This window comes from Camponotus vicinus, unplaced genomic scaffold, assembly GCF_025532165.1.
Source record: "Camponotus vicinus isolate PSW18456_S1 unplaced genomic scaffold, iyCamVici1.0 SCAF_4, whole genome shotgun sequence".
In the NCBI taxonomy this organism is placed as follows: Eukaryota; Metazoa; Arthropoda; class Insecta; order Hymenoptera; family Formicidae; genus Camponotus; species Camponotus vicinus.
Genome location: NW_028141976.1, coordinates 22,982,756 through 23,001,985, shown reverse-complemented (window position 1 = coordinate 23,001,985; position 19,230 = coordinate 22,982,756). Strand labels below are relative to the sequence as shown.

The following is a 19,230-nucleotide window of genomic DNA, read 5'->3' as shown; positions in this document are numbered from 1 at the left end:
AATATTACTACTGGCGAGCTGAGTGTTTATAAGGGAGGCGATCACCTTTTCGGCTACCACAAGACGCACACGCATCATCGAGTAACAACCGCTGGCACGCGCGCACAGTGAGTACGATCGCCGATCTTTCGCCACCTTTTATCCCGCACAGGAAGGAACGAATTTAATACCTTGTCGTGAAACGCATACGTCGATTTTTAATTGTATATCAAACGGCAATTATGCGCGATTAAAATCATGGTTTAAGTCACGTAATTTATTTTGAGATTGATCTTTGCATCTTATTCTTAAACAAGGAACAACATTAATTTTTATTTAATGTTTATATGTACTCTCTAAAAGTGAATCAGTGTATTATCACTGTAATCAGTGCTGTACTTATAACTGCTTGTAATCAGTGAGTATTTACTGTTTTTCAGTGATAATACAATGATTCACGCTAGTGAAAGTAGTATATATACTACTTTCACTAGCGTGAATCAGTGTATTATCACTGAAAAACAGTAAATACTCACTGATTACAAGCAGTTATAAGTACAGCACTGATTACAGTGATAATACACTGATTCACTTTTAGAGAGTACATTTAAAATACTCATCTTGTCACATTATGATAATATAATTTTTGCAATATTAAGATTTGATGGTATATAATGGTATTAAATTAGTTTTTTATACACATGTGACTTAGATCACTGTCTTATCTTGAATCATCAATTCACATATATGCATATAAGGTATATACTTAGGAGGGTTTATATTACATTAACTTATCATTTAATATTTAAATATATTGGAGGGTTAAATTTAAATATTACAAATATTACATTTACAATTTAATGTAATGAGTGAGAATAAGATTCGATGCCGCCTTCGTGAAGATAATTAAAGATTTCAAAGTTACTAGTTACACCAGTACCGTCATTATTAATAAAAATACATTTTATTCGACACTTTTATTTACTAACGTCATTGTCCTTTTATAGTTAACTTTTATTTCATAACGCATTTAATATTTATATTCTGATGTCATAATTTTTTTTTATACGGATAAAATTCTCATCATCTCTGTGTGTAGTGAATCTTGCAAACTTCTTCCGATATTTATGATGCAGGCTGCTCGTTCAGGCAATAAACATTGTGCAACACACCATGCGATTTCTTACAAACAAATATCAGAGCAAAGCAAATTATGTACGATGCTAATGTCACGAGTGAAAGCTACGCTAGCCTTTATCGATCACGATCGTTGACCGCGTCATATAAGGTGTCTCGGTATTTTTTCTTCAGTCTTTGTCGTAATCGCGATTAATCGAGCGTGTGCGTAAAAGTTTTCTTAATGTCACATATTTCGAGGAAATTCCTAGTCTATTGTTATAAACCCAAGTTTATATAACGTGATTTTGGAGCAAATGCGACAAAAAGCAAAGTAATAAAAATGACAATAAAACAAAGGCGACAAGTAACAGTCATAAACAAAGATTACTTATTTACATCTCCATCTCAGCATAGAATGATAAATGAATTTATTTTAATTTTAAACTGATCGTGTGAAAGAATAAGAAAAGAGAATGTTTTTTTCAATATTCCTCGGGATATATTATATATGTATCTCTTATAATTTGAAAAAATACTATTAATAGAAGATCCTTCTAAAAATAAATTTAGAAAATAAAAAGAAAATGAACAGTAAAATTAAATTAAAATATATACATATTTCTGATAGTCATCATGTGCGTCACTAGACGTGATTTTCATATAACAATTCTTTTTTAAAAAAATTACTGTATAGTGAATAAAATAATTTAAGGTTGTGTTAGATATGTGGGAGGAGAAAAAGTATGTGCACTCCACTGCGTTGTGAAAAACGCTTGACTGGATAAATCGCGGGGTAGCGAATGAGTAACGTCACGCGAACCGCGATATACCTGAAGATTCTTCGTATTACTGCAATGCCTTACGATCAACTTATCACAAAATCACCTTTTTATACATCCAACTTTATTTCTTAGAAAGTAGCTCTAAAAAGACTTTCTGCTTTCTCGATCTAATAAACGCGCTCGATCTAATAAACTTCTTTTAATTATTTCGCACTATGCATTAACTAGCAGACTTAATTATAATTCTGTTGAAAATATTTTAAATTTTTGAAAGAATATTATATTAAACTTGCATTATATTTTATTAATTGCTTGTATATTATTATTATTGAAATACAAGTATTATATTTTGGTACATTTCATGAAATTGAAAGTATAAATTAGAATCGCTACGATCTATCATTATGTAATGCCCGCAAATTATTGTATTATCGTAAGAATACAAGTTTGTCGAGTATTAGAGATCGCGATATTTTCGAGACTCGTGAGATTTTTACTCCTGCGCAGAAAATCGTTGGTTTCTGATCACGTGCTTAGTAATAGGTCCCATTAGGGCTGGCCGATGGAAGTAGGACAGCAGTACTTTCTGCTTACGAAGACAATTGCCGTGTATAGCGTTATTCCGTTGACTCAATTGCAGGACTTGTGGTCGTTTAAGGAGAGGACAGTTAGCTAGCACTTGCAGATCAAGATCGTTATCAGAGAGTAAAGTCTTAAGAAGTACAATCGTTAAGAATATCGGAAGATTTCGCTTAGAGAAAAATCTCTTTTAAAATAGCTTTTAAACTCATTCATCAAAGTCTCTATTGTTATAAATCATCGTGTAAGATGCTATTTTTTTGTATTTAAATCCAAAAGAGATAGTTATTATTTATACATTGAATGTCTCGTAATTTAATAGAATATGTGAAAAAGGCGCGTCTTTTTCTGTCCACCGTGCAAACGGTGACGATCGTATCGAGGAGAGTGCACTGTGAGAGTACATCCGTACGATCTGACTATGGCACGTGTTCGCAGACAACTGTCCAGACGCAATTGACCGTCTGCGGGGGCTGGAAGAATGCGGGACAAAAAGAATGAGAAACTCCGACCGGCCGGCCGGCGGCTTTCTCTGTCTCCTTACCTCTCACGTACACGACCCCTCTCGATAAAGGTCATGCATGTAATTTGAAGGCGATCATTCGCAGACGCTACAACCTCCCGAACTCTTCCCGATCACCCGGGAGAGAAAGAAAAAGAGAGTGATCTGACAAGGAGGATAGAAAGATGGAGGAACAAGAGAAATTAATTCGTATCAATGGCGAGTGCAGTCACACCAGACTCCCTTATCATAATCATCGTCCAACGTGGAAATTTTTCCCTAGTCGCGAATACACTTTTTATTTCTTCATCAATTTCGCGATCACAATTTCCGGATTTTGCTGCGCAAACGGATTAATTGCAAAATAGTTTTGCTTGATGAAATATATTCATCTGAATTTCTACCGATTAATTGATTCGCTAAATAAAAACCACTCATTAAATTGTAACCTTGTGAATGATTGCAACATCTTTGACGGGTTAAAGATATATATGCAATCCGATGAATCGCTTTTTATTAAATTTGCAAATCGTAAAAATAAATATAATTATATAATAATAAATATTATTATAAAATTAAAATTTACATCATAATTATATCACGAATATTTATATATCTACTTCTTAGACATAAATGATAGTAAAAAATAATTCAGCTTGATTTTAAAGTGAATTCACGCGTATGTAATAAGATTTGCAATTATTCTTTTTACACGATAGTAAGCAGCTTGATACTTGCTTGTTTTTACGAATTAACAAGATATGAGATTTTTTATATATGGAAATTTTTTCTGCTGCAATATTTACATATTATGTATGCTTTCTTGTTCATTTTTATATTTTGTTAAAGGAAAAATATTAATATTAATTGTACTTTTAAATAATTCGATCAAGCTGATTACGTACAGTGCCGATCTTTAAGTACTCACGTCACCCAATTAATGATTAAATGATGATGTAGGACGATTTGCATTCGATCTTTGACAGAATACAGAAATAAAATACGTCGTTTTCCTTGAGACTGATTGTTTCCCTCACTCGGCACTCTCCCTCCTCAATCTCTTTACTTTCTTTCTTGCTATCCCCCGACCACACTTAAAGGACAGCAAGCACGGGAGAAGAAAGAGAGAGAGAGAGAGAAAGAGAGGGATGACACGAGCCACTAGTTCACTAGCAACCTTCTACCGAGACGGAGAACCGAACCTCTCTCCGGGGACAGGTCTTCGTGACAATTGCGGTCAATCAGGCTGGCATTGTCAGAAACGTGATCGCACATTCTCACTCGGAAGAGCTTGAGACGCTCGTCGGCGACCGAGCGGTCGAGACGTGCCTCGTCGATCTTCTCGAAGAGAAGCATCGGATCCGTGCCTGCATCATCACCTGTCGATTCTATCAGGCTTATAAAGAGGCATAACGATCCTTTTGTTCGAGGCATAACAAGATCATTAACGGAGGATCAAATCAGGATCGAACAAAATATACCTGAGGATCTCATTAAAAATAAAAAACGTGCAACTGCATCGGAGATATTTCGTCGATGAAAAAATCCCGAGAGGGAGAAAGGCTGTGACTCACGAGACCTAAATACTGAGCTAAGAATATTAACTATTGTACATCGTGTCATCTTCAGCTGACAAAACTGCGAAATCGGTGTGAACCTGGAGAGAATCAAGGAATCCAGATCGCACACAAGAGTCGCACGACGTTTCAGCCGGAACAATCACGGACGGGTCCCCTGCTATCGACCGATCGATTGTAATTACTTTCGGAGCAGGAAGTAGAGAAAAACGAGGAGAAAAAGAAGACTCGTGCGAAGTGCTCGTGGATGGGCATCAATGCATCCCAGACAGTGGAAAGGGTTGATTTTGCCGAGAAGCCAGCATTGTCTCGAGACGGTGACCCGTTATCGTCTACGGAATATTTCATGATCATTTCCCCATGAGAGAAACCAACCACACTATCATCGTAATAATCGTCATCGTGATTACTTCTTACCTGCTGCGTCCACGATACCGTTCGGCATCGTCCGAGAAAAAGTGCCAGACTGTGATACTACCTCGTGTGATAGAGAAATCGTCTTGTGATCCGTGTTTTACCTCACCGTACTCAGTAAGTCTCTCGCAGTCTCTCCCTGTCTCTTTTTTGCCTTTAATGTCGTTCTTATCGGAAAGGTGTGCTCTCTGCTGCGTGAAAATTAAAATTATAATATCCGAGAAAGAGAATACTCTTTCTGAGAGCTGAAGATAGATCCACTCGATACGCGTATTCACTTTGTTCTCTCTTTCTCTCTCTTTCTTTCTGCTCGATTTTAGTATTTAATTATTATGGTTCTTAACGTCGAAAAAAAAAAACGAAAAACACATTTTTTTTCACAATTAAATTTGACTATTATGGAAGGATCGATATATCTGATACAGTTCACATCTTACAACAGATATAATATAATACAATCCCAGTGAGAAATGATAAGTCGAATAGACGTCTAAGACGTTTAATAGATGTCCAATAGACGTTTATTAAACATCTTAGACGTCTAACAAACGTCTGTCCGACTTGTCATTTCTCACTGGGATGCTTCGTTGAAATATATTACTAAATATTTAATAAGATATTTATATTTAAAAAGATTTTATATTCAAATATAATATATAGAACTATTATTTTGATTATATATATATATATATATAAAATCAAAATAATAGTTCTATATATTATATTTGAATATAAAATCTTTTTAAATATATATATATATATATATATATATATATAATATATAAATATATATATATATTAAATATATATATATATATATATATATATATATATATATAAAATCAAAATAATAGTTCTATATATTATATTTGAATATAAAATCTTTTTAAATATAAATATCTTATTAAATATTACACACACACACACACACACACACACACACACATATATAATAAATTTTAAATATAAATATCCTATTAAATATTACACATATATATATATATGTGTGTGTGTGTGTGTGTGTGTGTGTGTGTGTGTGTGTGTGTGTGTGTGTGTGTGTGTGTGTGTAATATATAACTGTAAATTTTCAACATCTGTTTAAGTTAAATTTATCGCATTAATTATACAGCATTTTTAATTTTACTTTTTAATTTGATATATTGGTTTAACAATTATTAAAAGTCAACTTTGTACTCGTTCAGCTGATTTGATAATATAAAATTGGATAAGGTATTTTGACGTAATATAATTGGACAAGATATTTTGACTTAATATAACTCTCAATGTATTATCATATGTATATTATCTTTCAAGATATACATTAAATATTTGTTAAAAACAAGTCAACTTTGTGGTCATTCAGCTAATTTGATAATAAAACTGGATAAGATATTTTGACTTTATATATATATATATATATATATATATATATATATATATATATATACAGGGTGACCCATTTTAACTTAGGCAGCCAAATAACTCGAAAAATAAGCAAGATAGAGAAAAATGTTTTAGACAAAAGTTGTATGGTTTCGAGGGGGCCATAAGATGGTATCATTGGTTTGACCTTGAAGAGTCATTTGAAGGTCACGTGAAGGTCACTTCAATTTTTTTAAATGGAACATCCTATATATTTTTGTACATTCTTGTAGCTCATCTCGAGAGCTTTCCAAAACACTATAATTAAGTACATTTTCGTTAAGTACTTTTTGAGTTATGAGGCTTGAAATAATTTCTTAATTTTACATAAACCGTAAAATATCTTGTAAAATATTCATTTTTCGATTACCTTACCTTAATAGTTTTATGTACAAAATAATGAGAGGAATCAATTGGTGTAAAGAAAACACATAGTTGTTTCGAAGAAAAAATATGTAATTTGCAATTAACAATTCCATATTTTTTCTTAAAAACAACTATGTGTTTTCTTTACACCAATTGATTCCTCTCATTATTTTGTACATAAAAGTATTAAGGTAAGATAATCGAAAAATGAATATTTTACAAGATATTTTACGGTTTATGTAAAATTAAGAAATTATTTCAAGCATCATAACTCAAAAAGTACTTAACGGAAAGGTACTTAATTATAGTGTTTTGGAAAGCTCTCGAAATAAGCTACAAGAATGTACAAAAATATATAGGGTATTCCATTTAAAAAAATTGAAGTGACCTTCACGTGACCTTCAAATGACTCTTCAAGGTCAAACCAATGATACCATCTTATGGCCCCCTCGAAACCATACAACTTTTGTCTAAAACATTTTTCTCTATCTTGCTTATTTTTCGAGTTATTTGGCTGCCTAAGTTAAAATGGGTCACCCTGTATATCTCAATGTGTTATCTTTCGAAAAGTACATTAAAATTACTTTAAATTGTCGCAAGAAATAGCAAATTATACGAATTTCAAATTATTCTAGGACAAACGGTTACCACTAATTCTAGCAATGCATTAGCTGTTTCAAATACAATACAAGACCTCTTCAAATTGACGTATATGAGCGTAGCATACTTGGTACTCGTGTACCGTACAATTGTATTATTAGAGAGTGCATCTGCCTCTTAAAAGAGCCTCATTGGTTCAGCTCATTTCTTCAAATTATGTGTCAGCCCAAATTGCGCAGCGTCAATTATGGAAAAATTAAATGCATTTATCACATCATTAAAATTAAATTAATCTTCATAACTTTGATATTTAATCGTCAATCTTCTAATGTGGCTAATCTTTCTTCGCAATTGCTGAGATATGCATAAGAAATATGCGAAAACATTTATTTCCGTTACTTGCACTTCACGCACAATTTAACGCATAAATGCGTACTCTCATTGTTATGTTCTGCATAAAATTACAGCACAGAATTCCGTATAACGGAGTGTGTTTTAATTAATTACGAATTACATTTAACAACATCGGAACACTATTTCGATTTCAAGGCAATTTATTTTTAATATCAAGATCAAACTATGGAATTGATTATTAAATATTAATCTTTCTCAAAAATTTATTTTTAAAACATTTACATATATTAATCGATACTTGACAATTGCTATTGTGTTCGATCACGCTGGATAGATTTCTTGACATGTGTGTGTGAATTATATTCATTCAAAGAATCATATATATTATAGACGAACAACTAAATTAACTCCAACAACTAAATTAAAACACTTTATCGTTCATGATTCACGCAACGGAGTCTCCATTGATCTAGCATAATTTTCCCTCTCTAAAAACTTTTCTATTTAAGAAATAAAATATAATTCTTGATAAATATAAAATAATGTCAAAATGAACAACAATAATGATCGCAATCATTAATCAGTTTATATTATACACTTATGTATTCATTAATTTATTTACAAAACATCATTATTTAAATTTATATAGACAGTTACATACACGATAAAAAGATTAAAGATAATGAATATATATGTTAAAAGTTGCATTTGTTGCCACATAATGAGATATGTAATTTATTTTTAATTAGACTTTTGTAAAATCAAGAAATCGCGCAATTTGATAGCAAAACAACGCGAATCCATATGCAATCGAAACGATTTAGAGATTTGGGATTTTTCAATTATTTTCTTTCACACCTGTATAACTGCGAGAATACGGAAAGATTTCCCTTGTATGCATTCGCGCTTTGATCGGAAAAGTCGATCACCCCTGGCCGGTTCGCACTCGATCGGACATCAGTGCGTTTTCTCATAAGTGCGTATAAGTGCGATTCGCTTAGTATCTTTCCGAGTGTTATATTCACGTGTTTATGCATTATTATTCGTGGTGTCTGCCGGCAGTACTTCGCAGATACTAAGAGAAAAGAGAATAATAAGAAAATATTAAGAGAAAAGACGAAGACAAGAATAGAAATGCGTCAGTCTTTCGAGAGACAGCAAACGAGAGAGAGGAAAAAAGATCAAGAGAGAATAGCCCCGGGGTTGAGGAAGGAAAGGGAAAGCGATCAAGATAAACGAGTCCTCTTTTCAATTTACGGGACTTTTCGCTATCGTAAAATGCGTCTCTTCTTGAGATTGCCGGGAGGATCTATGTAGTTCGGTACTCTGTTTACAATCATCGAAGGCGCCAGACGAGAAGCCAATGAACGGCACACACGTTATTATCGACACGTATAATTGTTGTTTAATCTCATTTTATTTAAGAGAATTTGAAGCAGCGATACAGCCTGATATCTTATTTCATGCGCAAAATTATGCGAATTCAAAGAAATCAATAAATTCTTAGTCGGTCTAAATTGACAAAATTGTAATATTAAAGCGAAACAAGTGCATGAGAAAAAATGCATTAATATAATATCTTAAATTTGTGTTCCAAAAAACAATTCATTTCCCGATCTCTTCATTTTACTTTTCATTCACTCTTGCAAAAAAACTAGTTTTAAACTTATTGTTAGCTAGTCTTCTCTCTTAGAAATATCTTACGTAAATGGGTTACTGCATTAATAGATTACGAAAATAAATTTAGCATAATGAATTATATCGTGTACCACGTACGAACTAATTTTCGCCGATAAATTAGGCCGATATATTTTTATTTGCTTTGCTCTCACGGCGTATCGACGACGTACGATCGCGCTTATCATTTTCGCAGTAAAATGCCACGAGTCTCGTTGCCCGCGTTCGCAAAACACAATTATTTTCCTCATCCGGGTTCATATTTTGAAAGATGTACGACCTTTTTCAGATTGACGAGAAAAACTCACCGACAATCACGCAGACAACTATTTTAGACAAAGAAAAATTATAGTTGGATTACCGTTCTGGATATTTAAGAAAGATTTCCGGATCAGAGTGCAAAATCTTTATAATCTCTTAAGGTATGAAAAAGAAATCTTAAAGTAGATATATTACAAATAACATTTAGAAATTGCCTCATCAACTTTAAAGACAGAATGTTGATTTAGTTTGGAATTTAATTTCAGCATATATATTTAAAGTAGTTTTATAATAAATCGTGAATATAATTAAAGTTTGATCCATCGGCGCAATAATGCTTCTTACGGATTGCAAATGTACGCGTGTTTTCAGCACTACTAATCGCGAGGAAAAGATAAATAATGTTAGATAATTCGACATCAACATGCGTCATTTCTTTCAGTTATAGCTTAGTTGAACGCTAATTTCTATCGCTATGATGCGCCGGAAATAGAAGTGGTTTGCCCTATATTCGCGTTACGCGTGTTGAAAGGGGCAAGCCAATGTGTCTACTGCGGTAATGACTCTGACACGTCTAATGATATGGTATTTGCGAATCGATCGCGAATAAATTCCTTCATCAACCTTGAAACATCAAAATAAAAGTGCATTTATATAAACTGAAGCCTAAAACGATGTAGTTAAAATTAAAAAGAATATCGATATATCGATATATAAATTGATATTATATCGAAAGCACATTTAGAGTCGATCTTTATTGATATAATGAAAATATTGAGACATTGAGATAGTTATCGCTATTTAGTTGTAAGCTATTGAAAATGAAATTTTGCTTTTTATAAAACAAGCTTCGAAATTTCGTATATTTGTACAAAATATATTTATATAAAATTATTCGTTTATTAATTCTAAAGACATTTTAATAGATTTTTAATTTTTAAAGCTCAATTATTGATCTTTCTCGATATCTTTACTAAAAACAAGACTTTTTACTTTCAACGGAAATACATGCGCACATGTATGTGTGTATTTTCGTACAAACTATGGACAATACACGGTGTTATTATTGGAAGGTCACATCCTTGAAAAGTCGTGACACAAATATCGTTAATCCTAACTAAAATATATGAGAATATAATTTTGAATTATTAGACTCGTATTTATTTATATTTTTATATAGATGCCTGTGTATTGTATAAAACCTTTTTATTTCTTTAAAATACAATTATATAATTATCTGTTTATAGCATATCTGTTTATTGCATATAATTATCTGTTTGTTCGAGATAGTTTTTGCTTTTTTCACAAACGTAATCAAAAATGCACTCCTTTGATAAAATATATTGAATGCCTTCAAAATTATCGAAATAGTCGTGAAATGAACATTGCACGTGCAATACCTTAAAATAACAAGATCTCCACGTATCAATCTCCATTTGATTGCGGAATAACATAATACTGGCGCTAACGTGTGAACAAAGGTCGCTATCATGGATAAGCATACAGAGAAGCGTCTTCTCTTTTTTCTTGTTTTGTCGGAGGCGATTCCCGTCGCGACGATTGCGTGACACGCGTGAACGAAAATACGCGGTCTATCTCTCTCTTTCTTGCATCGTGAGATTTATATTTAAGTGAGAGATATCTAAAAATAGAGGCACACCCTACGCGATCGTTGGAATGCCGCGACATTATACCCGCATTTAATTAAACCCGATACGTAAACAGAGGCAACATTGGTTATTGAGGTTTCTTGGACGATGAGCGGCATCCATTTCTACGCTTACGTGGCACCGTGTCACTTAAATGGACAGTTAGAAAAATATATAAATATCTCTATGCTGATGTATGTCGAATGTATAAAGAGTAAACATTAAATATATATATCAGTATTTATGAGATTTTATTTTAATAAACAATTTGTCTGGTCGGCGCGTGTTCCACAGATAACTTCATTTTTTTCATCTACTTTTAATTAACACATGCTCACTTATGTTTTATATTCTCTAATTATTTTTTTATTCTTTATTTATCTTTCTATCTCCGAAAAAGCTCATTCCCTCTGATATAAATATAAAATATATAATAAATATTTCTCTGATAAATATAAATATATAATATATTCCCTCCTTTCGTTTTTTAATCCAGCCTCGTGTATGTGTTCGCGCAATTAAATGAGAACGGATACTTTCAGATGTCCACGAACCAATTGAACGTCCTTGTGAGCCTGATGATCGCCATCGCGTTTCTTGTGTCGGAATCAAGAAACGCACAAGCAAACGGCTACCCCCAATTTAACCAGAAGCCCGCGAGCGTGCCCCAGAAATATTGTGGCAAGAAGCTCTCTAATGCTCTACAGATAGTCTGTGATGGCGTGTACAATTCCATGTTTAAAAAGAGTCTAGATCAAGGTAAGCATAAAAGCTAATCAATACAGAAGATATTTTTTTTCGCTTATATACACGAATCCAAACGCCAAATAGGATAGATATATCGGTAATGGATTAATGAGCAAAATTTTCTATTTCTGTAACAATATTAAATAATATATTTGTTTCCTAAATGTATACAATGTTTTCTTTATCAGATTTTAACATTTGTAATTATAGTTGAAGGTGATAGTTTAACCAGCATGATTCATTTATGAATTATTTAATGTATCTCTTATTGTTAGAATTTAATCGCATATGTGTTTTTGCATGTGTGTTTTATACAATAAAATAGAAGAAATTTTAATTAATTGTTAAATATTGTTTTAATTGACATTTAGATTATAAATATTTTATAAAATATTTTATAAAAATTTTTTAAATACTTTTATTAATATGATATACTGATAAATCTATTCTGTAATCTATTAAAAATCACATAAATGAGATGGTTGTTTTTTTAAAGAACATGAAATATTTATAATAAGGCATTTTTTTGGACAGCGATTATTTATTGATGTCATTACGCAGCCTTCGACTAAACGAGTTTAAAAAATGAAGCTATCTGGAACGCGCACGGACCAAATGAACTGTTTACTAAAATAATGCCTTATTATAATATTATTGACCATCTCATTTTAATCATTGTATATATGATTTGCGGAAATTCTCGATGGAACGATTTTGCGCATATGTAATAATCATAATGTTTAGAAAGTTAATAGGAAGAATTTGAAAGATAATATTCACACACACAGGAAGATTATTCACGTGCGACAGCAGTCTATTAGTTATAAAATTTGCCTTTTTAATGCAACGATTGGATCATTAATATTAATGTTCGCATTCCTTCTTTCTCGATTAATATCACCCGCGATGATACGACGAATATTTCATAATGGAACTAAAGTGGAATTATCGAGATAAATTATCGTCTAAATTATCAAATACAAATCTGGATGTCGCAAAATATTTGAATGTTTGAAAAAATATATACATATGTGTGTGTGAAATAATTTTACAATTTAAAATATATTTAATAATTATAATATTAATCACATAAATATATATAAAACGACTCGTTTGAAAGTACAAATAACGTTTAATTTGTTCTGGACTTCTAATTGAATGGCTCAATATAAGAATGAGGTCAGTCAGTAATTTAAAATGTTCACTTTAAATACAACTTCATACTTAAAGTGAACGTTACAGACTATGGGTTGCTTCCAATTATGAGAGAATTTTTGCTTTAAACCCATCAATTTCTTAATAGCTCCTTAAGCACAGTATTATATGAAAGGCGATTAAGCACATGATCAATCTCTGTGCCTGCAATTAACCAATCACCACTTTGTCACTGATGAATAATGCATGTAAGCTCGTATTACGTATTTCCGAGTGGGATCATCTAAGTCGACAAAGGCACTCTCTATAATCGTCACACTTTTAAATATGCCAATAAAAAATAGAAGCATTATAGTATCTTTATTCGCTGGTTCAATTTTTCATAGAAAATAAATATAAGAATTTACATCAGAAATTTGCATTTGAATCTTTTTCGGATACATAAATCGATTTATCACTCGGCTTAATCGGTCAAATAAATCCATATAATCTGACACTGAAATCTAGATATACCGTTTATTGACAATCATGGAAAGCACTTTCTAGTTATTTACATCAAATAATATATATGCCTATGACGCAAATGACACGCAAATATAAAGATACCCTGTCTTTTTTCTAAAACAAAATTTGCCAATCAAAACTAGCACGATTGTCATTTAAAACATTTTCATTGCTATCAAATTAGATGTTTAACTTTATTAAAATTGATTTTTTGCTGATTATGTTTATAATTCATTTAAAATATTTAAAAATAATTTATCTTTATAAATTATAATGAATTGTATTTGTGTATATATGTGTATCTTTTTTAATTTATTATCGCTAAGAAAGTTTTGAGATTTTCAAATAATAATATTCTATCTTGAGTATTTTCCGAACCGGGAAGAAGCGAATACCGACTACGGCTAAGGGTATCAACTTTGATTACGTATATACGCAAGATATGATCTTGAAGATGGCATGTGACAAGAAAGAGCTTTCTGGAAAATCTCAAAACTTTCTTAGATTTTTAAATGAGAAAAAATAAGAAGCGGAATGTGTAATGAATAAACAATAATAAAATGCCCGTAAAAATTGTTCAATTAAACCGGTGATATAGATAGAGAATGTGTTAGAACGATACGATCTTTTTATATTATTTGTACACACTGCTACAAAAGTTTGCACTTTTCTTTCAGAAATGGAGATGGCTGATTATCCGTTTGCTTACGACTCTCCCCCGTTCCTGTCCCGAGTAAGAGCACGTGGGATGTTGAATGGACCGTTCGCTGGCAGGCGCTATCGAAGGGAATCGCGAGGCATCCACGAGGAATGCTGTCTCAACGCGTGCACGATAAGCGAACTGTCCAGCTATTGCGCTTAACTGTCCCTAAGCGCTTGTCCGGAAATCAGTAACCCTTCGAACTCCGCTTTACCGCTCGATCACCATGCAACCGAATAATCCCAGACATAAGTGCATATATCCATATACTCATACACACACACACATACACACACACAGAGACACACACACACAGACACATACATTACATATGTACAATACACGTTTGGAAAGTTTACTAGTTGCATCATCGCTCATGCTGGAGACTGATTCCATAATGGCGTGATAATTATGTATATATTTACGTAATTTTTTGCGAAGAAACTGATTCTCTTGACGTATGATCGTGTGCAGGATTCTTTTGTTCACAATTCCTTTCCGAAAGACGAAGAGGCAGCGAAGAAAAGGCAAAACTTAAGAAAATGAAAGAAATGTAGTCTTAAAAAAATGATATATAAAAACATCAGAAATCTTATATTCTTTAAATTAATTGTCATAATATTGTTTAATATTAATTATAATAATATTTAAATATTATTATATTTCTCTAAAATTGAAAATGACTTTTTTGTGAGAATGCTTTTATATACTGTAATAATGAGATAATCTATTATGTAGATAAATTATTATAAAATAATAATTAATATAAATATTGATTAATATAAAATAATTTAAAAATAAAATCTATTTAATCCGATTTAAGTTTTTTCGGTTTTTAAGTCTCGATATTTATTCAAATATTTTACAAATTCGAATATTTTTTGAATAATTCTTCCTTCGCTTACTCTGTCTTTTCTATCATCATAAAATAATTAAAGTTTTCGAAATTTCTGACAATGTATTAGCATTATACGTGCAAAACAACATTTTAATCAAAATTATTTTACTTAAATTGTTAATAATTTAATAAATTGATAGTATAATAAATTGAACCACACAGATATTATGACAAATTTCATTTTGTTTCTGTAAATATAATCCTTTTGTTATAAATGTGTTCAGTGATCAAGAGCTCTGGATTACGATTTATAGATAAGCTATAATATACAATCGAGAATGTGTAAAAGGAAAGATTAACGATTTCTCGAAAACAGACATCAAATTGCAGTCAAATTAAATATTTATATAGCTTATAATTGTATGTGACATTTATCATACTTTTTATGGTCAAAAGAAGCAGTCAGACTACATTTTGTGGATCAGTCTACGAAAATTAAATCGGAATAAAGAATCAACATTGAAAAAAAGAGAGAAACCAATCACGAATCTATAGTAGGTCATATATATATATATATATATATATATATATATATATATATATATATAGCGTATGATCTGCCTCTCATAAATTATGACGATCTTATATTGACGATCATTGTGTAACATGAAAAATGAAGAATGTCAACGATGTCACGCAACTTCATACTTGCCTTGTTCAAGGAAATCGATCTTGGACTTGGATGTTGGCCGTATTTTTTTAATTTATGTTTTTTCTTGCCGGGCAGCAAATAATGTATGTAATGCAATTCTTTGATTTATACATACGAGTAATTGTGCCTTTCTCATTTTGACCGACGAGAGTTTTTGCACATTTTACATTTCGATTCTACGTACGCGTACATCGTTGGCGAATATCCTGCTCGTGTTCTAAACGTTGAAAAATTTGCCGCGATTATTGGGAGATACAGTTTCAATTCGCATGGTGATTTCTGGCGACGAAGCGCAGAAGAAATATCTCGATAGCCGTTAGTTTCTTGTAACCGTAATATAATTTCCTTTTTCTTTTTTTTTTAATATCAAACTCGAGATCCGTTATATGACGCAAAACGCAAAAAGCATCATTATTATAAACGGATGTCGTGTTTATTATTTTACTGTAGCTTGCGTTATTTTTAATCTGCCAGAGGCTGTGACGAATTTCAATGGACATTACACGATTATACTGCATATGGTGATATTATTTTTATTCATAGAACATATATTTTCAATGATTATATATTTTATTTTCGAGGGAAGGACCGGAGATAGAATACGCTCGCAAAACTATCAAGAATAGATTATATACATCGATGTAATACGAAATACGCTTGTAATACGCATGAAATATGGGGAAAGATCGATTGACATTTTACAGAGCGATCCAAATAACTCTTCTCGATTATCTGAGTATTATAAACCAAGTACGCACAGTAAAAATTTTAATGAAATATTAATATGTTCAGTAAAATGATATATAATGAGCCAAAATTATGACAAAATGATTATTTAGTGATCGATTTAGGTTGACCTGCGCGACAAAAAAGAGTCACGAATGGAGGAAAATAATTATCATGTAACGAATATAATATATTGTTGTGAAAAAAAGGAGATTTGGGACAAAATAAACATGATAGATGAAATAGACATGAATCGAATGTTGTAAAAACCTATATTCACCGATCATTTATTAGAGAAGTTTTATAATGATATCGATTTGTTTCTACTGAAGTTGATTTTTGTGTCGTATTGTGATCTCTAAATCGCATGTCATTAATCTCGTCACGCACATCTAGCGTATACATATATAAGAGCACGTTCCATTCCAAATTATATATTATTATACTCTGTCACTGAAGAATTATTTTAACGCTTCTTCTGCTTAATTAACTGAATCTATTAGGTAGATCTGTAAACAGTAAATCGCTAATTCCGAATAAGTTGAATTATCTTGCAATCCATCTCGTTGCGATTCGCGAGGAAAATTCAGTAATATGCAAATTTGAAGGAATATATATTCTTTATCTAATTTTTATATATTACAAAAAACGCTAATAATTTTTAATCAATATTTTACAAATGATTTTGACTTTAAAGATATAAAAAAGAAAAATCGAAAAATATTGGCTATTTATGATTTAGTCTTTTTAATCTCCACTAAAATTGATTATATATTTAATATAATTAATTACATATTTATTATTGATGTCTCTCTTTCGAATTTATAAAATCATCGAATTTTCTCTATACTTATGTCATCTCCATGCGCGTTTCTCGCCAACTCGCCGTTGGATCTCTCAGTGAATAAGGCGACAAAATGTTGATAACCACCAAGGTCATAAGTTATTGATTAGACGAGAAGTCATTGTAATCACGTTTATCATGATCATCATCTCGAGATTATTAGTCCCATTTGCCGCGTTAGCGCCACATGTGATCATTTTTATTATTTCTCATTCTCTCGTCAGCCCTTGTCATCGTCATAACGAGATGTGATCTATCGTTAATATTGCTGCCGAGCTTGCTTGAATACATTTCGACCGCGCTTCTCATGTGCTACTTTCGCACTATTTCTCTCCCCTCTCTTTCCGTTTCATTTCGGCAATCTCCTTCGCGCGATGATTGTAATATAACGTGGAAACGAGTAGGATCGAGACACACAATGAAACAGCGAAATCAAATATAAACGGTAAAGAATAAAGCCTACAACACATATAATAAAGTAATTACGCTTATATCGAGCAAAAATATCGATCACAAGAGATATACGGATGTGTACAAAAAAAATCAAACAGATGGAGAGCTTCATTGAGATACAGATATAGTTTCATCAAGATTGTATAAAGAAGGATATTCGAACAGAGAGTGTGCGATTGATGCGAAATGAAATAAAATTTGTGTAAAATCTGTGCGGAGTGTAAGTGAAATATCCTTTTCCGATATCCGTATTATTTGTTCAGATTATTTGTTCAGATATTTATACAATTATGTCTCGGTCCTGACATGTCGCTCGATCCTTCGGTGCGGAGATGCGGTGATGCTTTTTGCTGCGATTGCGAACGGGAGACAACTCAGACGCTCCGGCGAGCGGAGCAGCGATATATTATATATTCGTAGGACACAGGCGATGTGATTTGTATATTGAGATGTACTTCAATTTAACGATGAATAATGAAAATCATTCCCAAGAAGAATCGTTCTCTTTTTATTTCGATCACACCCACCCCTTGTTTTATTTCTCTAACATTCGACAGGACAAGAATGATTAATCTCAATGGTCTCAATTTTAGTTGATGTTACACTTTTACACACCGAAGAGGATATATGCACGTTCTATTAATAATATCACTATTAATTTCCTCTGACAGATGGTTCACATGATTACTTGCTCAATGTTGCTAATGATGCGTATATTGATCGTATACACGTGTAACGTAACCTTCATACTGACTGATATAATGTATACTTTCACGAAAACTTCACATCGCATTCGCAAACATTAATCTTTCAATTTATCTCTGAAACATCATATGTGCAAACGCCCTCACTCTGCTGCTAGTTGATATATTACTTTATAAGAATTAAAAATTTTGAAAAAATCTGTAATTATTGCTAATTATTTATAAGATTCCTCTCCTTTATACGATGGATAACTTGCTAAGGGTATCTTTAAATAAAGAATGATTAAGAAATAGATCTATATAAAACGTCTTTTTGGGTTTTATCATTCGGAGATCGGATCAGATAAATGCTATTAGAAGGTTAAAGAACAAGCATTACGATAAATATATTGTGTAAAATATTAGATACGACTTGCGTGACACATGAAAATGGTACATGTGTCTATTTGTCTAATCATATTTAATGCCACCAATCAATCACTCAAAATCATAATCATAGATACTAAAGAAATCTACTACTTTTTTTTTTATCTACATCTCGAAAGATTTATCTGTTGTCTTGCATA

The 19,230-nt window shown here is 31.9% G+C and overlaps 1 protein-coding gene across 6 annotated transcripts; it reads left to right on the top strand.

Moving 5' to 3' along the window:
- The first annotated feature begins 60 nt into the window (after positions 1 to 60).
- Ilp-2 (insulin-like peptide 2) lies at positions 61 to 16,910 on the top strand. 6 transcript variants are annotated; one of them, XM_083096640.1, is made up of 4 exons: positions 73 to 107; positions 9,661 to 9,793; positions 11,824 to 12,040; positions 14,365 to 16,910. In XM_083096640.1, exons 3-4 carry the CDS (start codon positions 11,824 to 11,826, stop codon positions 14,547 to 14,549), a joined length of 402 nt encoding a protein of 133 aa, XP_082952766.1. In that variant the 5' UTR covers positions 73 to 107; positions 9,661 to 9,793; the 3' UTR covers positions 14,550 to 16,910. The 6 variants fall into 6 exon arrangements, with proteins under 6 accessions (XP_082952768.1, XP_082952766.1, XP_082952762.1 ...); XM_083096638.1 differs by lacking the exon at positions 73 to 107 and adding an exon at positions 4,930 to 5,069; XM_083096639.1 differs by lacking the exon at positions 73 to 107 and adding an exon at positions 8,878 to 9,086.
- Positions 16,911 to 19,230: the final 2,320 nt, after the last annotated feature.